Here is a 22827-nt window from a genome sequence, read left to right on the forward strand (position 1 = left end):
GGCTCACATTTAACAAAAACCCACCAATTCACTATCTCAAAAAATTAGAATATGGTGACATGCCAATCAGCTAATCAACTCAAAACACCTGCAAAGGTTTCCTGAGCCTTCAAAATGGTCTCTCAGTTTGGTTCACTAGGCTACACAATCATGGGGAAGACTGCTGATCTGACAGTTGTCCAGAAGACAATCATTGACACCCTTCACAATGAGGGTAAGCCACAAACATTCATTGCCAATGAAGCTGGCTGTTCACAGAGTGCTGTATCCAAGCATGTTAACAGAAAGTTGAGTGGAAGGAAAAAGTGTGGAAGAAAAAGATGCACAACCAACCGAGAGAACCCCAGCCTTATGAGAATTGTCAAGCAAAATCGATTCAAGAATTTGGGTGAACTTCACAAGGAATGGACTGAGGCTGGGGTCAAGGCATCAAGAGCCACCACACACAGACGTGTCAAGGAATTTGGCTACTGTTGTTGTATTCCTCTTGTTAAGCCACTCCTGAACCACAGACAACGTCAGAGGCGTCTTACCTGGGCTAAGGAGGAGAAGAACTGGACTGTTGCCCAGTGGTCCAAAGTCCTCTTTTCAGATGAGAGCAAGTTTTGTATTTCATTTGGAAACCAAGGTCCTAGAGTCTGGAGGAAGGGTGGAGAAGCTCATAGCCCAAGTTGCTTGAAGTTCAGTGTTAAGTTTCCACAGTCTGTGATGATTTGGGGTGCAGTGTCATCTGCTGGTGTTGGTCCATTGTGTTTTTTGAAAACCAAAGTCACTGCACCCGTTTACCAAGAAATTTTATAGCACTTCATGCTTCCTTCTGCTGACCAGCTTTTTAAAGATGCTGATTTCATTTTCCAGCAGGATTTGGCACCTGCCCACACTGCCAAAAGCACCAAAAGTTGGTTAAATGACCATGGTGTTGGTGTGCTTGACTGGCCAGCAAACTCGCCAGACCTGAACCCCATAGAGAATCTATGGGTATTGTCAAGAGGAAAATGAGAAACAAGAGACCAAAAAATGCAGATGAGCTGAAGGCCACTGTCAAAGAAACCTGGGCTTCCATACCACCTCAGCAGTGCCACAAACTGATCACCTCCATGCCACGCCGAATTGAGGCAGTAATTAAAGCAAAAGGAGCCCCTACCAAGTATTGAGTACATATACAGTAAATGAACATACTTTCCAGAAGGCCAACAATTCACTAAAAATGTTTTTTTTATTGGTCTTATGTATTCTAATTTTTTGAGATAGTGAATTGGTGGGTTTTTGTTAAATGTGAGCCAAAATCCTCACAATTAAAAGAACCAAAAAATATAATGATAATATAGTAAAAACACACACACACTGATGTTTACCTTTACCATTTCAGTTCTCAAGTGTTTGACTCACTTCAGACAAAGGTAATGCTTGTATACTGTCCACTCTTGGATTTGGACCATGGACTACTTCCTAATTGCTATTCTCAATATGGTTTTTAAAGACTCATGTTTTGTATTCTATTCGTCAAAAATACTCTATACTCCCTTTAGTGTGCGGGACGTGACATGCCATGTAAGTCTTTTTCAGCATTTTCTAATGGTTTTTGAATTCTTTGCATTGTTTTGAACATAAGCACTCTAACAATATTATCAACCCTGGTTCTGTGATAGGCTGCTCTCAATGTTACTGTAAGATGACACAACACATTAGTGAAGTGAGGTGTGCTGAAGGGATACAGAGTCACTGAGTAGGCAGATATCAATATACCCTATAATGACATAAAGCAATTAAGTGTTAGGTCTTAGTTAAAACCTCCAAGTAGGACATTCAGACTGTATATACTGTATATATGTATCTCTACAGAGAGACAAATTAGCACAACCCAGACACGATATGACGACAGAACGCACCGAGGGATTCAGTTCCTGCCAGCAACTGTCAGTGTAATGTCATGTTTCTCATCTATGTGAAGTGCAAGAGCAGTCGATTAATTCATTTAGCATAATCCCTCATGTATTTGGAGTACAGATACAGATTAACATGTTCAAGGATTGTAAATCATGACATCATCCGCCGGTACATGTATCAGGGATATAATACCAGTCCAAAGAGTGACTAGACAAAGGTCACAGCCACATTCTACTACCTGTCTGGCTTTTACACTCTCATATCCACACACACACCTTTACATTCTCACACACACTAAAAATAGCGACAAAGACATCATTGGGAGCACGGCACCAGTAGGCCGAGAATGATAAATCGCAGTAATGAACCCTCTTGGGTTTAGTTTGAGACCCAGTTCTACACAGAGAGAGGAACCTACATATAGTGCTGCTAGGAGATCCATATATAACACACGCATGATTCCCATGATCTGGGTGACCATTTTATTGTAATTTAAAAATGTACTGTAGCAATGTACTATAAGCGGGAGTAACATAACTAATGAAATAATATTCAGTTATAATATAATGAAATAATTACAATGAAATATTAGAAAAGTTCAACAGTTAATTCCAAAAAACATGGTTTTAGATAAGTGTATTCAAACTTTTCACTGACACAATTTACCGTATATAGTGTATGGTACAGGATGACTCTGCTCTGATGGGCTTTTTGTGAACTTAAAAAAAAAACTGATAGAAAAGGAAAGAATCTAATATTTGTTCATTTTGCTGCTTTTTGCAGCAAATACACAAATACTTTTGTCTTTCTATCAAGGTGGGGACTTTCCATTGAATTTGTTTATACAGTATATTTAGCTAATTATATTTCCATTCCCTACCTAACCCTTGCACAAACCTTTCAGCATTTGTAGATTTTCATTAAGATATTATTTAGTATTTTTATTAAGCTGTTTTCCTCATCAGGGACTATTGGCTAGTCTTCGCATTGTAGGTGATTTTAGGTATTAATATCCTTGAGGGGACATTTGGTTCCCACAATGTAGGTGAGATCTCACATGCACACAACTGTGTCTCTCATGCAATCTTAAATAAACACATGCAAATCTTCATGCCTTGCAAAACAATGCTAGAGTTCAACATCTTCAGTTTAATTGAATGGCCAGGCATAGTGCCAATGACGCAGCCACTAGATCCATGCAATAACAGGAAACAGAAATACATAGCCTAGTAAAACAATCCTGGGAAGGTCATGGCATTCTGCAGATCAATAAATAAATCTCTATAATTACCTCCCATTATTAATATCCATTATATGTCTATGAGCTAGAGGTCCATAACGGACCAACCAGAACATATTCTAAACCAGGGGTCTGCAAACTTTGGCATGTGTGCCATCATTGGCACAAGGAGGGGTAATAACTGGCACGAGACAGCATGATACCTAGGCTACAGATCAATTCTGGCAAGGCTTGTAAACGTGTCCACTTTGCGTCAGTCGCACTGTGCATTTGAGCGGATGACATCCTTAATTTTCTTATTTTATTTGTTGCTATTTGCACTCAATGTAAACTCACTGAGCATTTTATTAGGAACACCTGTACACCTACTTATTCATGCGATTATCTAATCTGCCAATCGTGTGGCAGCAGTGCGATGCATAAAATCACGCAGATATGTGTCAGGAGCTTCAGTTAATGTTCACATCAACCATCAGAATGGAGAAAAATGGGTTGGCAGAATAAATTAATAGGTACTTAATTAATCTAGTATTATTTATATGCTTATAATATAGATTTGGCAGAATACATTTATAGGTACTTAATTAATTTAGTTATGTTTATATGCTCATAATATAGCGGCCTAATATCTGTAGCCCAATATTTGTAGCTTTGGTGCTGCTGGCTGAAGTATTCAGATGGTCCCTTATCACAACCTCTACAGTTTTAGCATGGTTTAGCACAATGTGAGGACTTTTCAGACGGTCCCTTACCCACCAACGAATATCAAGTTTAAATTAATGATCCTGAAAGATTTCGCGGTGACACCAACGGACCAGTTTAAATACGGTGTAAATCATTTCATCTTTAAATACGGGACGGGTGGCAACCCTACTTGGGACTGCTGCTTTGAAATGATGATGTCCAGAGATTGGATTGCATTCAGACTAGTACGGTAATCAGAGGTGGGTAGTAACACACTACATTTACTCAGTTACATTTACTTGAGTAACTTCTTGGAAAAAAAGGTTACTTTTATGAGAATGTTTCATAGTGGATACTTTTCACACTTAAGTACATTTCTGATGAAAATGTTCTATTTTTACTTCGTTACAATGGGTGGTGTTTCTGTCGTTAGTTTTAATTTAATAAGTGCATAATTTGAGATTTTTGAATGGGACTCTTACCACAGCAGAACTTCATAGCTGCACGCTGTCACTCGAGTCACATAGCATGCGAAACAAACATTTCTTCACACAATGCCTTCATTTTACACCAAGACAAGGATATATTTCAAGATTAAAATTGCAGCTCCAACTTAAGAAAATACGGTGAGGTAAGTTTTAGAGATTGTGACAATGTGGGCTTTCATTCTGTAACTGTGGGCTCTTATGACCTCAGTTACTAAGTTTGCATTTTTATATCAGCGCTGCAACATATCAGTGCCTACTGTAAAAATCCTTGTAAACATCTGTGTTAAGTGCAAATGTTTTGCCCTGCCTATCACGATTGTGCGCATGTCTGCACGTGCAAGGTTGGCGCATGAACAGCGTTTGGCAGATGTGGGCTGCTTTGTCTTATGGACAACAAGCTTAAGTGCAATTTACCCTTAGTGTACAGAACTAATTATCTAAATTCTTTCACTACTGACAATACTGGACCGTCACTGAACTAAATTCACGCAGGACGTAAAAAGCTGTGAAATAATGACAGATGGCATGAATAAAGCATGATCTTGCTTCAGTGTATAATTAAACATTATACTGTATATAACTTGGGACTGTGTGACATTGTTCACATTTTTCAATGTAATAATTACTACAAAACGGTTTCCAAACTTCTCTTCTAACTGACAGATTTGTCCAAATCTGAGAAGCATCCTTAAAGTGATAGTTCAGCCTTTAATATTATATCATCATTGTTCTTCCAACCCCGTGAAACTTTCTGTATTCTGTGGAACCCAAAAGATATTAGACAGAATGTTAGGGACTGACTGTCTCAGTCACCATTCCTTTTCAAAATATGGAAGGGGGAATAACATGCAGTGAAAGTAAATGATGATTAAGGTTAGCATTCTGTCTAACATCTCCTTATATGAATAATTTTTCCAAAATTGAAAATTCTTGCATCCCGGATGTGTGTTTTTTCTTCTGATGAACACCAAGATTCTTAGAAGAATCTCTGCTCTGTTAGTTTATACTAGAATGCAAGTGAATGGGTACCAAAACTTTGAAGCTCAGAAAGCACATAAAGGCAGCATTAAAGGAATTCAAATGACACTGGTTCAATTTATGTCTTCAGAAGAGATCTGAAGTGTGGGCGAGAAACAGATTCATATTTAAATCCTTTTTTACTAATAAATCTCCACTTTCACATTCTTGTGTTTTTGGTGATTCAATTCTTTGTGCATATCGCCATCTACTGGGCAGGGAGGATAATAGTAAAAAAAAAAAAAAAAGGACTTTATATATTATAAAGTTATATAAATGTATCCCTTTCTCACCCATACCTATCATATTGCTTCTGAAAATCACTGGAATCATATGAATTACTTTTATGCTGCCTCTATGTGCTTTTTGGAGCTTCAAAGGTCTGGTCACCATTCACTTGCATTGTATGGACAAACAGAGCTGAGATATTCTTCTAAAAATCTTCATTTGGGTTCTGCAGAAGAAAGAAAGTCATACACATCTGGGATGGCATGATGGTGTGAAAATGAAACATTAAAATATTTTGGTGAACTATCCCTTTAATTTGATGCATGGAGGAAATAAGTCACATGGGTTTGGAACAACATGGTGGTGAATGATGACAATTTCCATTATTAACAATAACATTAATATATTAATCATTCTGTAATGCATGTTAAATATGTATCATGTACTGGAATATAGGAGAGTAAACATACATTACGTTTTATGTGAAAGTAACTAGTTACTCACTAGTTGAGTATTGTTTTTATTGGATACTTTCTTACTCTTACTCAAGTAATTTAAAGTAATTTTACTTCTACTTGAGTAATTATTTTTTTTAAATAATTGTACTTTTACTTGAGTAAAGTTTTTGGCTACTCTACCCACCTCTGATGGAAATGCATGGACCTACCACATGCAATGCTATGTAAAGATACGTTGTCCAAAAATAACGATTCAAAGCATTGATGGAATATTGTGATTGGACAGCTAAAAATTAACCTCAGAGATATTAACACCATTCAAAAATAAAGGGTCACTGTTGCCCGAAAAATGGCAAATGTACAGTTCTATCCTTCAGGGGGCACCAGTGCTGATTGTACAGGTGCTAGAAGTGAGTTTCCCATCTCACAAGCTGCTGCCTGTCTGTCAGAAAGCTGGTAATCCACTGACAGATAGACATGGGAACAGAGAGTTGGTGTAATTTATTCTGGAGTATAGCTGGGATGAAGGTGTTGAAAGCTGAACTGAAGTCCACAAAAAGGATCGTTGCATATGTCCCTGGTCTGTCCAGATGTTGCAGGATGTTGACTGCATCATCCACAGACCTGTTTGCTCGATAAGCAAATTGAAGGGGATCTAGAAAGGGTCCAGTGATGTTCTTCAGGTGGGCCAACACCAGACTCTCAAATGATTTAGTCTGTGGTCATGAAATCATTAACTTCTTAGGTGAAAATATAAATACCAACTGATTTTGTTATTAATTACAAGTTATGTCATAATGACATATTTACTGAAAGTTATTTCTGCATTGCATTGATACAGGAGAAACATGAACGTTGGACAATATTCGGATTGCTTGTTTATCACAACACAGCTCTTTGCATAACCATGGCTGTGCTCCTTGTTTTTATATTTTCTTGGAGAAAGCAATTTCCCTGAAAACATTGGCAGCTGAACAGATCCAAGCTAGTCCTAGAGAATGCAAAATCAATAAACAGACCAAAGGCTACACTTAAGTGGGAGTTGATCAAATATTGATAAACAGGGTTCATAACTGTGTATGTGTGAATGTGTGTGTGTTGTTGTTTTGTGTGCTTGTATTTCTTGGAACACACTCTTATGCACCCTTAGCATCTTGTATAAATTGCTGCACTGAGAGCTGCTTTTAAGTCTAAAACATTACCAGATTATTTGTGGATTCATTTGACAAATTAACCTAAATCAATAACAATGTCTGGAGCATTTTAACAGTATGGGGTCATGTGTGGAGTATTTCAACAAAAAATAATATACTTTCCTTTAGGCATGTGACGGTATTCGGAAATACGGTATATCACGGTAATTATAATTAATGTTATAGTATATAATAAATAAAAATAAATAAATAAAAATACTGTCATCATTTACTCACACTCATGCCATTGCAGATGTGTATGCCTTTCTCCTGAAGAACAAAAACAAAAACAAGAATATTTCAGTTCTGTAGGTCCATACAATGCAAGTGAGAACTCAGAAGGTTCAAGAAGGACATAAAGGCAGCATAAAAGTAATCCATAAGACTCCAGTGGTTAAATCCATGTATTCAGAAGCGATATGATACATGAAGGTGAAAAACTAATTAATTTTAAAGTCCTTTTTTACTATAAATCTTCACCTTTGACCAGCCCCAACCAATAGGTGGCTGAATGTGAAAGTGTAGATTTATTTGCATTGTGAGGACCAATAGGGCTTAATATTCTAAAAATCTTCATTTGTGTTCAGCAGAAGAAAGTCATACACATCTGGGATGGCAAGAGGGTGAGTAAATGATGAGAGAATTTTCATTTTTGGGTGAACTATCCCTTTAACATGCACAATATTGTTACCATGGGCACGTCAAAATACCATTAATAATTCTAGATAACCTTTTAGTCAAATTGTTTAGATGTTTCTGATCGCACAGTAGTTTTTTCCATCAACAAATCAAGATTCACAACATTGGGTGTATGCGGCATAAATGGCGCATACACACTCTGATGTAAACAAAACCAACTTGGACGAGATGCATGGCTAAAACAAGAAACGCAGCCGACCCTTTATCCGCCTTCTTAAAGGGTTAAGACGGAAGTGTGGAAGTATTTTGGGTTCCATAAAAATGCAGAAGGATTGTTGGATGATGGTTTCCCTTTGTGTACAAGGTCTGGCAGAAAAGTGGCAGCAAAAAACGGGTACACCTTCTACCATGTTTGCTCATCTGCGAATATCACGATGTGAAAATTGTATACTGTCACATGCCTACTTCCTTTTTGGATGCTGTAAACTCTCACTCAGTATGTAATACAAATTAAACCTTTAGGAATTAATGAATGACCCGCGTCATTACAAGCCACTTCCTGTTTTCCCTGGTGCTAAAACGGAACCACTGAAATATTGATGGTGTGTGTCAGTGCACTGTGTCTGCTATCCATTAGAAACAAAGAAGATTTTATCTTAGTTTTATCCCTAGTATTGGTCTCTTCCTAAAACACTAAGACACAGTGATAGAGACAAGCATGCACACACAAACACAGACACAAAAAACACAAACCTCAACTGCAGGTAATGACTGCACTCAGTGTTGGGGAGTAACGGGAATATGTATTTAAAATACAAAATATAAGTAACTGTATTCAACTACAGTTACATTCAAAAAGTATTTTGATTACTGAAGATATTACTTTGCATTTTATTGTCATTTGTTTCATTTAATATTTAGTCCTTTCAGATGGAAAACATTTATACACATATATGATGCGATCCAAAGTGCATTTGAACAGCAGTGAAACACTTTCTTATGATGTGTTACATTCATACGAGCAGACAGAGAAGTACGTTTGAAGTAAGTTTGGAGCGGAAGAAATAGAAATAAACCTTGTGTAAATTGTCAGATTTATGCTAAGCTAAAATGCTATTTCTAGCCATTTTACATGCACATGTTACCAGGGTAGGGTTGCACCAGCTGTGTGTAAGTTCTCACGTAAGTTGGGACGTAAATTACACTAAGGGCTTAGTAACTACTCAGTCAGTGCTTAATTTGGTTGCACCAGCTGTTCTAGCAGGTCATAAGCTCTCAGTAAAGTGATGCATAGTCGCATAATATGACGTTTACCTGTATTTATCCAATAAGCAGCCTTCATATTTATACACAGAAGTGTTAAAAAGCTGTGAAAATGTGATCTTGTTACGGTTGATGTTCAAACCTTGTTTGTATGTACAACTGTCAGCTGTAATAAATTAAATCCCCATTAAAATATGATACGTAATAAAAGTAGATTTGATAAATAGTATTTTTGCACTGTGTAAATAACAATATTATAGGAACTGTATCTAAAATAAATGAGGGGTGATAAATAAATACTAATACAACAGGTTGGAAAAACAGACATTTATTCATTTTAATATCCTATATATATTTTGAATGTGTTGAAACTTGACACCGGGCAACGCACCCTGAAAACTGCACCGTTAGATCGGTTTCATGCTAAAGTACATTTTTCTCCCTCTCTCTCGTAAATGTCAACATCATAATGTATGTTGAAAGGATTGATGCCTGTCACGCAAAACATGAGCTCATTGATGTCATAAAATATTAGTCTGCTTTTTTTATTTCATCCATTATTCCTGGTCGGAGGCTTCCGTAAATATTTAGTTTATACATAGAGTTACGCTCTACCTAAGTTTAACGGTGCAACGCTCAAATATTTAGTAGTGCGTAAATTGTGACTTCGTGCCCATTTACGCCACAACTAGGCTAAGTTTTAACTTATGGTGCAACCGGCCCCAGGCACCGTAATGCTTTTCCCCGGAGATAAATGGTTTACTCCGACAAATCACGGAGACAAACAGCAATTTAATGGCAGATACACAGGCGGCAAGCTCTTCTCATACATGAGAAAATTAACAAAACATTAGTGTCACAAAACATAAAAGTATAATAAAGGTCAGGGAGATCAGATCGGTCATCATCCTCCTGCAGCTGCACACAGACTGAGTAGTAACTCTAATTACACAGCACACGCATATGCAAATGAGATGGTCAGCATCTTAAAAGGTACCCTGCATACTAATAGAATGCATGTAAATACATTGTCTTAATCGTTACAGAACGATCATACTTTTTTTATCAAGAAAATTCATGCTGGATCTCTGAATGTCTTTTTTTTTCTAGTAAGACCTTTGATATTAGGCCAAAAAAATCATATTCTTGATAATCATTTTTGTATTGTTTTCCTGTAAACATATCTAAAATCCTTAAAACAAGATCAATTTGATTTATCTCGTTTTAGAAACAACACTGCATAAGATATTTATGTTTTTCAGAGAATGTATTTTTAACGTGTATTTTGTCTTACTGTACTGGCAGAGTTTTTATAGTCAAAACAAGTGAAAAAATCTACCAGTGCTGAAGAAGTAATCCAAAGTATTTAGAATCCATTACTGACCTTGAGTAATCTAACGGAATACGTTACAAATTACATTTTACAGCATGTATTCTGTATTCTGTAGTGGAATACATTTCAAAAGTAACCCTCCCAACCCTGACTGCACTATTAATCACATTGAAAGATGATCTGGATGTCAATTTCTGTGTTCAGTGAACACAAACGGACATCCAGTCACAGGAAGTTAATGGTCAGACCCAAGTCCCAAATTGTGCTTTTACTAAAGCAATACATTACTATGTTCTTAACGGATAATATGATGTTATGAGTATTACATTTGTGCTAATTGTCAAAAAGCCTGTGGCTCCATAGTGCCAATACTCGAGATGACTGGTTTTTGTTAGTCACCCGTCACAGTTTAAGGAGTTGGTGGATGACGTGAAGCTATGAAGCTGTCAGAAAATGCTCATATTGGTAGTTTCTACATTGTTTTTAATGAAGACCAGAACCAGAAAACAGTCCAGCAGCAATTAGAATCATCATAAAATAAATATCAATTTAATTTTAGCGACAGTTCACCCAAAAATGAAAATTCTCTGATAATTTCCTCACTCTCATGCCATCCCAGATGTGTATGACTTTCTTTCTTCTGCAGAATACAAACAAAGATTTTTGAAGAATATCTCAGCTCTGTAGGTCCATACAATGCAAGTGAATGGTGACCAACACTTTGAAGTTCCAAAAAGCACATAAAGGCAGCCTAAAGGTAATCCATGTGACTCCAGTGATTTAATCCATGTCTTGTGAAGCGATCCATTGGGTTTTGGGTGAGAACAGACCAAAATGTAACTCGTTTTTTGCTATAAATCTTGACATCTGCAGTCTCCTTGGTGATCATGATTTCAAGCTTGATTACACTTCCTAGCACCATCTAGCGTTCTGCGCATGCGTCAAGAACTAGGAAGTGTAATCGAGTTTGTAATCATGATCGTACCTAGAGATTGCAATGACAAGATGTATAGTGAAAAAAGGGGATACAATTTCGTCTGTTCTCACCCAAAACCAACTAGATTGCTACAGAAGACATGGATTAAACCAATGGAGTTTTATGGATTATTTTTATGCTGCATTTATGTGCTTTTGGGGCTTCAAAGTTTTGGTCACCATTCACTTGCATTGTATGGACTTACATAGCTGAGATATTCTTCCAAAATTTTTCTTTTTTGTTCTGCAGAAGAAACAATGATGTCATAAACATCTGGGATGGCATGAGTGTGAGTCAATGATGAGAGAATTTTTTTAGGTGAACTATTCCTTTAAATTGTATTATGTGTAGTATTATATCGGCAATGCTGCTCTCTAGATATCACATATTATATAATGGCATTGGCCATTGAAAAACCAATATTGGTTGACCACTAGTTGTAACTGTCCATTTTAAAATAAGAGATTAAATTGACCAATTATGTTCAGATCCCATCGGTTCATTCAAAAGATCCCTCTCTCCTACCTTTTATTTCTATCTTGCTCAGTTCTACGAGCATTCCATCTACTGTTATGTATCTCCTATTTCATTCTCTCTTTCTCTGTGTCCTCTTACATGAGCTGTAGCTCTTCTCAGTCACATAACATTGCAGCACTCAGCTCTGTCTCTTCAATATTCATGAGGACTGCAGAAGGCCTAGTAGCAAAGAATGCTGGGTAAAGCCCCTAAGAGTCTCCTAAATACATCATCGGTATGTGCTGACGTCCGCCTCGATTTCATCCCTGAATATAAGTCCTGTTAGTTCGTACATTTCAGCACTCACACAAAAATCCTTACTCACGCAGTGCCTGTGTTTGAAACATAAGGCAGCTGCTTTGTTGCCAAGAGAGTGGTTTTGTATGAAGGTGCCTTCTAAGGAAACTGGTTTCAGACAGACTTCCAAGGCAACATAATGTCATATTTTATGATGTAGAACTAATTAAAATGTGCTTTAGACATAACCAAGCAAATATTTATCTAACTACAATGCTTATTTCTTGGTAGAAACGGAGTCTAAACACATGTACATTTTTATATTATAGAGACAGGATTGCACCCATCAAAAAAGTAATCATTTGTTTTGAAATAGCTGTTTTTAGATCGAATCAACATAAAGGTAAAACATTAATTTACTACTAAGCATTCTGATTATTGCATTCAGGTTCTGCCTATTAAACTGCACATTGGTGCAGTGGTGAGAGTGGATGGGAGAGAGAGTGAATAAGAGAGACAGAAGGAGAGAGAGGCAAGCCCAGAAGTCAGAGGGTCAGCGAGATCTGTGTAAGGCATTTGCCGAGCTCTCGCCAGCACATGGCCACTGACTCCACCTCCTCCCATGGGGCCAGTCCCTCTCCTCAGGACCAAGAATGCAGCGACAGGGGGTGGTAGTCTGCAAGCTACCATCAGATGGCACAACACACACACACACACACACACATTGATAGCATGGCTCAGTAATACACATATTTTCTCATAGCAATCAGGTTTACATTTTGAAATCATCATGAACTACAGTACTATGCAAACTATTATGAATATTAAGGTGGGTTGCAACCCAGAAATTCATCTGTCAATTGGTAAAATACTGTAGCTGGTACTTGGCCCAGGGTTTTTACATGTTTTGGGATGGTAAATCACTCTTCTGCTGTTGTTTGTGCTTGTACAAAATTGCCATTTCATGGTATTGATGGGCCTATGCAGTTCATGGCAATTTTAACACATTTCATTGTTTAATTTTAAAGGACATTTTTGTTCACTTTTGTATGATAAACAATTTTGGTACTGTGTTGGATCAACACTTGATGTACATTTACATTTATGCATTTGGCAGACACTTTATCCAAAGCAACTTACAGTGCCCTGATTACAGGGACAATCCCCCTTGAGCAACAGAAACACTGTTTTGCCTTGCTCAAGGACATAAGGTGACTGTGGGGATTGAACCAACAACCTTCCACTTATCAGTTCAGTGCTTTAGTCCACTACACCACCTCCAATGGATGTCCAATGAAATAAAATATGGGTCCTGAAGGAAAACTAGTTTAGAAACACTGTTTTATGATATAAAAAATATATTACAGTATATTCATATATCAATTGACTAGATAAGCAAAAATGAGATTATAAAAAAATTATAAATGTCTCTATCCAATAATTATCTAGATAAACATCTAAATAAATATATAATTTAAATACCAATTATTATAAATATTGATAAATATCTAACAATTTCGTAAATAATCACTTAAAGAGCTAAAATAAGGACTGCTGCACTAATCTACAGAACACAAACAAGGTATTTAAGATAACACGGCTCAAGGTCTTCCAGACAACACTTTCAAATATTAATAAATGATTCACATTAAAATAATTTTTGGATCACTTAAAAATCTAATTATATATATATATTTTTTTTAGATCGGTAGACCATTGCACAACAATACAACCTTTGTTTAAAGCACTTAACTGGCTCAGTTGCGAACAATTTGTCAGTTTCAAAGCATTATGTTTTTGCCTTTTTGTTACTCTCTGTGATACTCTGAAGCTCCTTTTTGGCCCAGAAAGGCCAAACAGAGAGGCTCTGAGTGCATGCATTCAGGAAAATTAAAATATCCAGAGGGCATATGGGCCTTTCTAGGACACATGTCTAATGCCAGCAACATCTTAAGGCAGTTTTATACATTTTATCTTTCTTTTGCGCTGGTCATTTCTACAAACTTGTTTTAAGCTTATCATCACACATATGCATCAATAATGGAAGACTGAAGAAAGCATGTGTACAATAACTTTCCCAGTCATACAAAAAAATCCATTACATTGTCACGTATTACATTGTTTTACAATTTTATTCTAGTTTCCTTTTATAATCCCCAACCACAACTTTTAATCCTCTTAAGTGACCTTGTCATGGCAAAAGCTGGACAACACATTTGAATAAAGGCAAAAACGTCATGGTTACTTTCATAACCTTCGTTCCCTTTTGGAGGGAACGAGACGTTGTGTCGATGTAGTGACACTAGGGGTCACTCTTGGGAGCTCCAAACACCTCTGACTTTTTTTTTTTTTTTTTTAAAGGCCAATGAGAATTGGTGAGTGGAATTTGCATGCCACTCCCCCAGACATACGGGTATAAAAGGAGCTGGTATGCAACCACTCATTCAGGTTTTGTGCTGAGGAGCCGAGATAAGGTCCCGGCCATTTCAGCAGGTAGTTCAGTGTTGTGGCAAGAGGGACACAATGTCTCGTTCCCTCCATCATGGAACGGAGGTTAAGAAAGTAACCATGACTTTCCCTATCTGTCACTCACTCGACATTGTGTCGATGTAGTGACACTAGGAGTCCCTATACAAAATGCCACAACTAACTGAACTGTGTTACGAGAAGTGGCGGTGTGTGACAGGCAGACTGCTGTGTGCCTCATAGCCAGCACACCAGGCCGTCACGTAACCTCCCCCAACGTTCTTTTATGGGTGTCGAACAATCCTTCAGGAACAAGTCGACTGCCCAACAAATAGGTGGACAGGTTAGCCCAGCCGAGGCCTCTTTTCCTTCTCTTTTCCTCCCAAAAAGAGTGGAATTTGTTAACTGACTGGGAGCCCTAAGTGTCTACGTCGGGGGTCTGTCACTCCCAAGGGGAAGACACCATGGAGACCACACCCCGCCCAAAAAGAGGGGGGGTATTTTGAGTGGAAATACATCACATGGTCTTTACCGAGCCTTGTCGGAAGTATGTCATGTGGAGAGGTCCCATGGTAGGTCCTACCCAAAGGGGGAGGAGTTTCTACAAAGCATGGCGACCGGGGGCAGAGGGGCCCCTGCCCAAGGAAGACACAGTTTACCGACAGGGAAATCATTTTGCGGAAAATACAGGTGCATCTCAATAAATTAGAATGTCATGGAAAAGTTCATTTATTTCAGTAATTCAACTTAAATTGTGAAACTCGTGTATTAAATAAATTCAATGCACACAGACTGAAGTAGTTTAAGTCTTTGGTTCTTTTAATTGTGATGATTTTGGCTCACATTTAACAAAAACCCACCAATTCACTATCTCAAAAAATTAGAATACATCATAAGACCAATAAAAAAAAACATTTTTAGTGAATTGTTGGCCTTCTGGAAAGTATGTTCATTTACTGTATATGTACTCAATACTTGGTAGGGGCTCCTTTTGCTTTAATTACTGCCTCAATTCGGCGTGGCATGGAGGTGATCAGTTTGTGGCACTGCTGAGGTGGTATGGAAGCCCAGGTTTCTTTGACAGTGGCCTTCAGCTCATCTGCATTTTTTGGTCTCTTGTTTCTCATTTTCCTCTTGACAATACCCCATAGATTCTCTATGGGGTTCAGGTCTGGTGAGTTTGTTGGCCAGTCAAGCACACCAACACCATGGTCATTTAACCAACTTTTGGTGCTTTTGGCAGTGTGGGCAGGTGCCAAATCCTGCTGGAAAATGAAATCAGCATCTTTAAAAAGCTGGTCAGCAGAAGGAAGCATGAAGTGCTCCAAAATTTCTTGGTAAACGGGTGCAGTGACTTTGGTTTTCAAAAAACACAATGGACCAACACCAGCAGATGACATTGCACCCCAAATCATCACAGACTGTGGAAACTTAACACTGGACTTCAAGCAACTTGGGCTATGAGCTTCTCCACCCTTCCTCCAGACTCTAGGACCTTGGTTTCCAAATGAAATACAAGACTTGCTGTCATCTGAAAAGAGGACTTTGGACCACTGGGCAACAGTCCAGTTCTTCTTCTCCTTAGCCCAGGTAAGACGCCTCTGACGTTGTCTGTGGTTCAGGAGTGGCTTAACAAGAGCAATACGACAACTGTAGCCAAATTCCTTGACACGTCTGTGTGTGGTGGCTCTTGATGCCTTGATCCCAGCCTCAGTCCATTCCTTGTGAAGTTCACCCAAATTCTTGAATCGATTTTTCTTGACAATCCTCATAAGGCTGCGGTTCTCTTGGTTGGTTGTGCATCTTTTTCTTCCACACTTTTTCCTTCCACTCAAATTTCTGTTAACATGACTACAGCACTCTGTGAACAGCCAGCTTCTTTGGCAATGAATGTTTGTGGCTTACCCTCCTTGTGAAGGGTGTCAATGATTGTCTTCTGGACAACTGTCAGATCAGCAGTCTTCCCCATGATTGTGTAGCCTAGTGAACCAAACTGAGAGACCATTTTGAAGGCTCAGGAAACCTTTGCAGGTGTTTTGAGTTGATTAGCTGATTGGCATGTCACCATATTCTAATTTTTTGAGATAGTGAATTGGTGGGTTTTTGTTAAATGTGAGCCAAAATCATCACAATTAAAAGAACCAAAGACTTAAACTACTTCAGTCTGTGTGCATTGAATTTATTTAATACACGAGTTTCACAATTTGAGTTGAATTACTGAAATAAATGAACTTTTCCACAGCATTCTAATTTATTGAGATGCACCTGTATCACATGGGGTTGCCTTCGGGGAACCAGTGCATACGGAGCACCTATCTCAGCACAGGGACTCATTAGCGCACTTACTAAGCCGGCAGCGAGTTTCTCCGCAAACTCGACTGCCACAGGGCTAAGGAGGAAATTCATCCAGGGATCACAGTCTGTGAACACTACTGGGAGTCAAGAGCACACGTCTTCCCCTCAAGGGAGGGGAAAGGCGCTATGCGCAAGCGGTACACCCGGCCAGTTGTCTCAGAACCTACCTGCTCATGCCTGCCACTACTCGGGACGAGACCGGCTCAACCCAGAGATTGTAGAACCTCGCAAAGGTGTTGGGTGCTGCCCAGCCCGCTGCTCTGCAGATGTCTTGCCAAAGAGGCGCCACTGGCCAGGGCCCAGAAGGCCACCAAACTGCTGGTAGAGTGGGCTTGTAACCCCGCAGGGGGTGGCACGTCCTGAGCCTGATATGCCATCATGATGGCGTCAATGACCCAGTGGGCGATCCTCTGTTTGGAGACAGCGCTTCCTTTCCGCTGTCCACCAAAGCAGACAAAGAGTTGCTCAGAGCTTCTAAAGCTCTGCGTGCGATCCAAATAGATGCGTAAAGCTCGCACCAGAGACAGCAACGCCAAGGCTGGGTCTGCCTCCTCCTGGGGCAGTGCTTACAGGTTCACCACCTGTTCCCTAAAAGGGGTCGTGGGAACCTTGGGCACATAGCCCGGTCGGGGTCTCAGGATCAAGTGAAAGTAACCCGGACCGAACTCGGGGCACGATTCACTGACAGAGAACACTTGCAGATCCCCTACCCTCTTGATGGAGGTGAGCGCAATCAGGAGGGCAGTCTTCAAAGAGAGTGCCTTAAGCTCAGCTGACTCCAAGGGCTCAAAGGGTGCTCCCCGTAGACCCTGAAGGACTACAGAGAGATCCCACGGGGGGACGAGGTGTGGTCTAGAGGGGTTCAACCTCCTAGCGCCTCTCAGGAACCTGATGATCAAGTCATGCTTCCCCAAGTACTTACCATCTACCACATCGTGATGAGCCAAAATAGCGGCTACATACACCTTTAAGGTGGAGGGGGACAGCCGCCCCACCAACCTCTCCTGCAGGAAGGAAAGCACTGATCCGACTGCGCATCTCTGGGGGTCTTAGCGTCGGGAAGAACACCACTTAGCAAACAGACGGCACTTCAAGGCATATAGGTGCCTCGTAGAGGGAGCCCTAGACTGAGTGATCGTGTCTACCACTGCAGGCGGTAGACCACTTATGTCCCCCGCATCCCGTCCAAGGGCCAGACATGGAGATTCCAGAAGTCTGGTCGCGGGTGCCAGATGGTGCCCCATCCCTGAGAAAGAAGGTCCTTCCTCAGGGGAATTCACTGGGGGGGCTGTCGCGAGGAGTGTGAGATCTGAGAACCATGTCTGGGTGGGCCAGTAGGGTGCTACTAGGATGACTTGCTCCCCGTCCTCCCTGACCTTGCACAGGGTCTGTGCAAGTAGGATCGTTGAGGAAACACATACTTGCGTAGTCCAGGGGGCCAGCTATGTGCCAACACATCTATACCGAGAGGTGCCTCGGTAAGGGCGTACCAAAACGGGCAGTGGGAGGATTCCCAGGAAGCAAACAGGTCTACCTGTGCTCAACTGAATCGACTCCAAATCAGCTGGATCACCTGAGGGTGGAGTCTCCACTCTCCCCTAAGGGTAATCTGACGTGACAGTGTGTCCGCTGTGGTGTTGAGGTCGCCCGGGATGTGAGTGGCTTGTAGCGACTTGAGGCGCTGCTGACTCCAGAGGAGGAGACGGTGGGCGAGTTGTGACATGTAATGGGAGCACAGACTGCCTTGGCAGTTGATGTATGCTACCGTCGCTGTGTTGTCCATCTGGACCAACACGTGCTTGCCCTGGATCAACGGCCGAAACCTCCACAGGGCGAGCAGTACTGCCAACAGCTCTAGGCAGTTGATGTGCCAACGAAGCCACGGGCCAGTCCAGGAGCCGGCGGCTGTGTGCCCATTGCATATGGCGCCCCAGCCCATCTTGGAGACATCTGCTGTAACCACGACCTGCCTGGAGACCTGCTCTAGGGGAACCCTTGCCCATAGTAATGCCAGGTCGGTCCAAGGGCTGAAGAGGCGGCGACAGACTGCCGTGATGGTCACGTGATGTGTCCCGCGGCGCCATGCCCATCTCGGGACTCAAGTCTGAAGCCAGTGCTGAAGAGGTCTCATATGCATCAACCCGAGCGGTGTGGCCACCGCTGATGATGCCATATGTCCCAGGAGCCTCTGAAAGTGTTTCAGTGGAACCGCTGTTCTCCATCTGAATGCCTTCAGACAGTTCAGCACCGACTGCGCGTGCTCGTTCATGAGGTGCGCTGTCATCGAGATTGAGTCCAACTCCAAACCGAGAAAAGAGATGCTCTGAACCGGGGAGAGCTTGCTCTTTTCCCAGTTGACCCGAAGCCCCAGTTGGCTTAGGTGCCGAAGCACGCAGTCCCTGTGTGCACACAGTAACTCTCGAGAGTGAGCTAGGATCAGCCAGTCGTCGAGATAGTTGAGGATGCGGATGCCCACTTCCCTTAGTGGGGCAAGGGCTGCCTCTGCAACCTTCGTGAAGACGCAAGGGGACAGGGACAGGCCGAAGGGAAGGACCTTGTACTGGTACACCTGGCCCTCGAAGGCAAACCGCAGGAAGGGTCTGTGTCGTGGTAAGACCGAGACGTGGAAGTACGTGTCCTTCAGGTCTACCGCCGCGAACCAATCTTGATGCTGGACGCTTGCTAGGATGCGCTTTTGCGTCAGCATCTTGAACGGGAGTCTGTGCAAAGCCCGGTTCAGTACTCGCAGGTCCAACCTGGGAGATGGGGGTATCAAGGAACCGTGCCTTGTCAGCCTCTCGCATCTCAACCAAGTTGAGCCAAAGGTGGTGCTCCTGGAACGTGAGGGCGGACATCATCAGCCCGAGAGACCACGCCGTGACCTTCGTCGCCCGGAGAGCGAGGTCAGTCGCCGAGCGCAGTTCCTGCATCCAACCCGGGTCAGAACTACCCTCGTGCAGTTCTTTTAGTGCCTTAGCTTGGTGTACTTGCAGGAGAGCCATGGCTTGCAGGGCGGAGGCGGCTTGTCCAGCGGCACTGAAGGCCTTAGCCTTCAGGGACAACGTAACCCTACAGGCCCTGGACGGGAGTTTCGGGCGCCTGCACCAGGTGGAAGCGCTCTGTGGACATAAATGCACCGCGATAAGTGCGCCTTATCCACCTGGGGGATCACCGAGTACCCCCTGGCCGCTCCGCCATCGAGGGTAGCGAGAGCGGGGGAGCTGAAAGATCGGGACCGGGCAGTAAAAGGTGCATCCCACAATCTTGTCAGCTCCTCATGCACTTCCGGGAAGAAAGGAACAGGGACGGGGTGCGGCTGTGAGCGGCACCCCGAGCCCAGGACCCAATCATCGAGCCACGAGGGTTCAGGGGAAAGTGGAGGGTTCCATTCTAGCCCGACACTCGCGGCCGCCCGGGAAATCATGTCCGTCGTTTCCACATCAGCCTGGGACTGGGCGACCATTCCCAAAGGAGGAAGCCCAGTCGAAGCCTCTGCATCTGAATGGACGAGCCCGCTCTCCGATGCTGTGCTCGATAACTCATCTTCTTCCCGGTCTCTGAACGAGGGGTCGAACTCACCCTGAGACGAGCTGGCAATCTTGTCCGAGCGCGCGACCGAGGCAAGCGAGCATGCTGGGGAATGGGATGTCCGTGGGAGGATACCCGGCGGAGGTGGTCCCATTGAGGTCTCTAAATCGCCCCAGTGCTAACCGGCATGTCCTCATACCCGTAGGTAGAAGGACCGAGGCAGGGAGCCGCTGGTGTGGCTTGCTTTCTTACGAATGCAAGCCATGACCGCAATGTTACCATGGTCATGTTCTCGCAATGAGGACATGATCCATCCATGAACGATGTCTCTGTGTGGGTAGCGCCCAGACACGTAAGACATCGATCGTGGCCATCGGAAGCGGAGAGATAACGACCGCAACCAGGAATAACACACAAACGGAAAGGCATCTTTAAAAAGACGCGTCTTTAGAAAAACGTTCTGTGTGTGCCGCTCTTTCAGAAAGAAAATATACTCTTTTAGAATATACTCTTTTAAATGTTCTGCCGAAGCACCCAGGGGCATTCTCTGCAAACCACAGATGCAGAGGAGGAGAAGCCGCTGAAATGCGCCGTAAGATCCAGCAGAGAGAGGTGAATGAGCTCGACGGATGACTTCAGCTCAATGAATAGAACCGCTCGGCTCCGAAGAGACAACTTGAATGAGTACCCGTATATCCGGGGGAGTGGCATGCAAATTCCACTTGCCAATTCTCATTGGCCTTTAAAAAAAAAAAAAAGATCAGAGGGAGTTTGGGGCTCCCAAGAGTGACCCCTAGTGTTTCTACATCGACACAACGTCAAGTGACTGACAGATAGGGAACAGACTGTTTAATTCAAATGGTCAGAGAGAGGGTGGAAAATGGCAAAACTAAACTAGAAATCTTGACTAGCTAAGTACCCAAGGGGAAAAATTAATAAATGCTAACAAAGTGTTGAATATTTCCACTTTAAATGATATTTAACACATCCTGAATGTTTTGATCTCATTTCCCTGCCTGCAAGCGTATAACCTCAGTACACCAACTGCATATTATCTAAGGATATATCTGAGGATTTATTTCACTAAGTATATGTTTCAATGCATAGTGTGGTGCAACAATGCAATGCTGAAATTGAGCAATCAGGATGAAAGCTTCTTGTCTAATGTGTATTAGAGTAACATGAGATTCAGATCAACTGATGCTTGTATAAGTTGACAGTGTGAAAACTGGACAGAGATTCTAGCGTATTCTAAGAGAAGAATTTTAGTTAAAATATAGTAGGGACATTTTTTGTGCTATGGGACTATGAGGCAGGCTTATTTAGGAGAAAATTTCCTGTCCTGCTCTGTCTTGACATTGAATGACTGAATCCTAAATGCGTCCTGTCATGAATCAGGACTGTAGAAGCTCTATTAAGCTGACCAACGTGATCTCATGAGAACTCGTATGTACTCTTACGTAAAGTTTGGTTCTAGCAAACGTACATTCTCTTACGTTTGCATAGACACCGAAACATACAATATTGACATATTGACAGCATGTAAATGTAAATGTATTAACATCTATAGAAACTTACATGTTTACGTGTACTGTTTGAATTAATTCATATTGAATAATTCATAGAATTAATCAGTTAAATACATTTAATTTATAATCAATGAGATTAGTTAAATGCCATCACATTTATTTAATGCAGTTGACATTATAATATGACATTTTAATGGTTTCAATCAGTTCTGTGTGATTTCTGCTTCCCTTATATCACTTTAACCAAGACTAAACTTTAAAATTTTTAAATGAATAAAAACTCTGTAATTGTTTAATAATTTATTAAGCATTTAGTTTTATTTTTGGGACGGAAAAGGAGTTTTCAGAATATGAAAAAAACAAAAAACAAAATAAACCACAAAAATCACCATAAAACGTAAACATTTTTATGCATTTACAGCTTTAGAAACGTAAAATATTGACGAATCCATTACAAATATATTTGAATACACAAATGGATTATAAATATATTTGTACATTTTTACTCTTTTATAGATATTTTAGATCCCTTAACCCTACTCCAACCTCTAAACATAACCACATTTCAACAATATAAAAACATGTAACAAGTAGATTAATGTACAGTAGCAATTATTTTTGTTACAATATATTAATTTATATATATTTTACAGCCGCTAATCCCACACCTACTCCTAAATCTATCCATAAACATTTATTAAAGGAGACCTATTATGCCCCTTTTTACAAGATGTAATATAAGTCTCAGGTGTTCCCAGAATGTGTCTGTGAAGTTTCAGCTCAAAATACC

The 22827-nt window shown here is 41.1% G+C and overlaps 1 protein-coding gene across 5 annotated transcripts in view; it reads right to left on the reverse strand.

The window, feature by feature from the left end:
• The window catches only part of LOC127428656 (ankyrin-1-like), a 132121-nt gene that overhangs the window by 68729 nt on the left and 40565 nt on the right, over nt 1-22827 (reverse strand). For 3 of the 5 annotated variants that reach the window (XM_051677152.1, XM_051677155.1, XM_051677151.1), the window contains exon 2: nt 7433-7465. The exons of the other annotated variants lie outside the window; for them this stretch is intronic. In XM_051677152.1, coding sequence (XP_051533112.1) covers nt 7433-7465 — 33 coding nt within the window. The remainder of the gene's footprint in view (nt 1-7432; nt 7466-22827) is intronic. 5 annotated transcript variants of the gene reach the window in all.

This window comes from Myxocyprinus asiaticus, chromosome 38, assembly GCF_019703515.2.
Source record: "Myxocyprinus asiaticus isolate MX2 ecotype Aquarium Trade chromosome 38, UBuf_Myxa_2, whole genome shotgun sequence".
Taxonomy (NCBI): Eukaryota; Metazoa; Chordata; class Actinopteri; order Cypriniformes; family Catostomidae; genus Myxocyprinus; species Myxocyprinus asiaticus.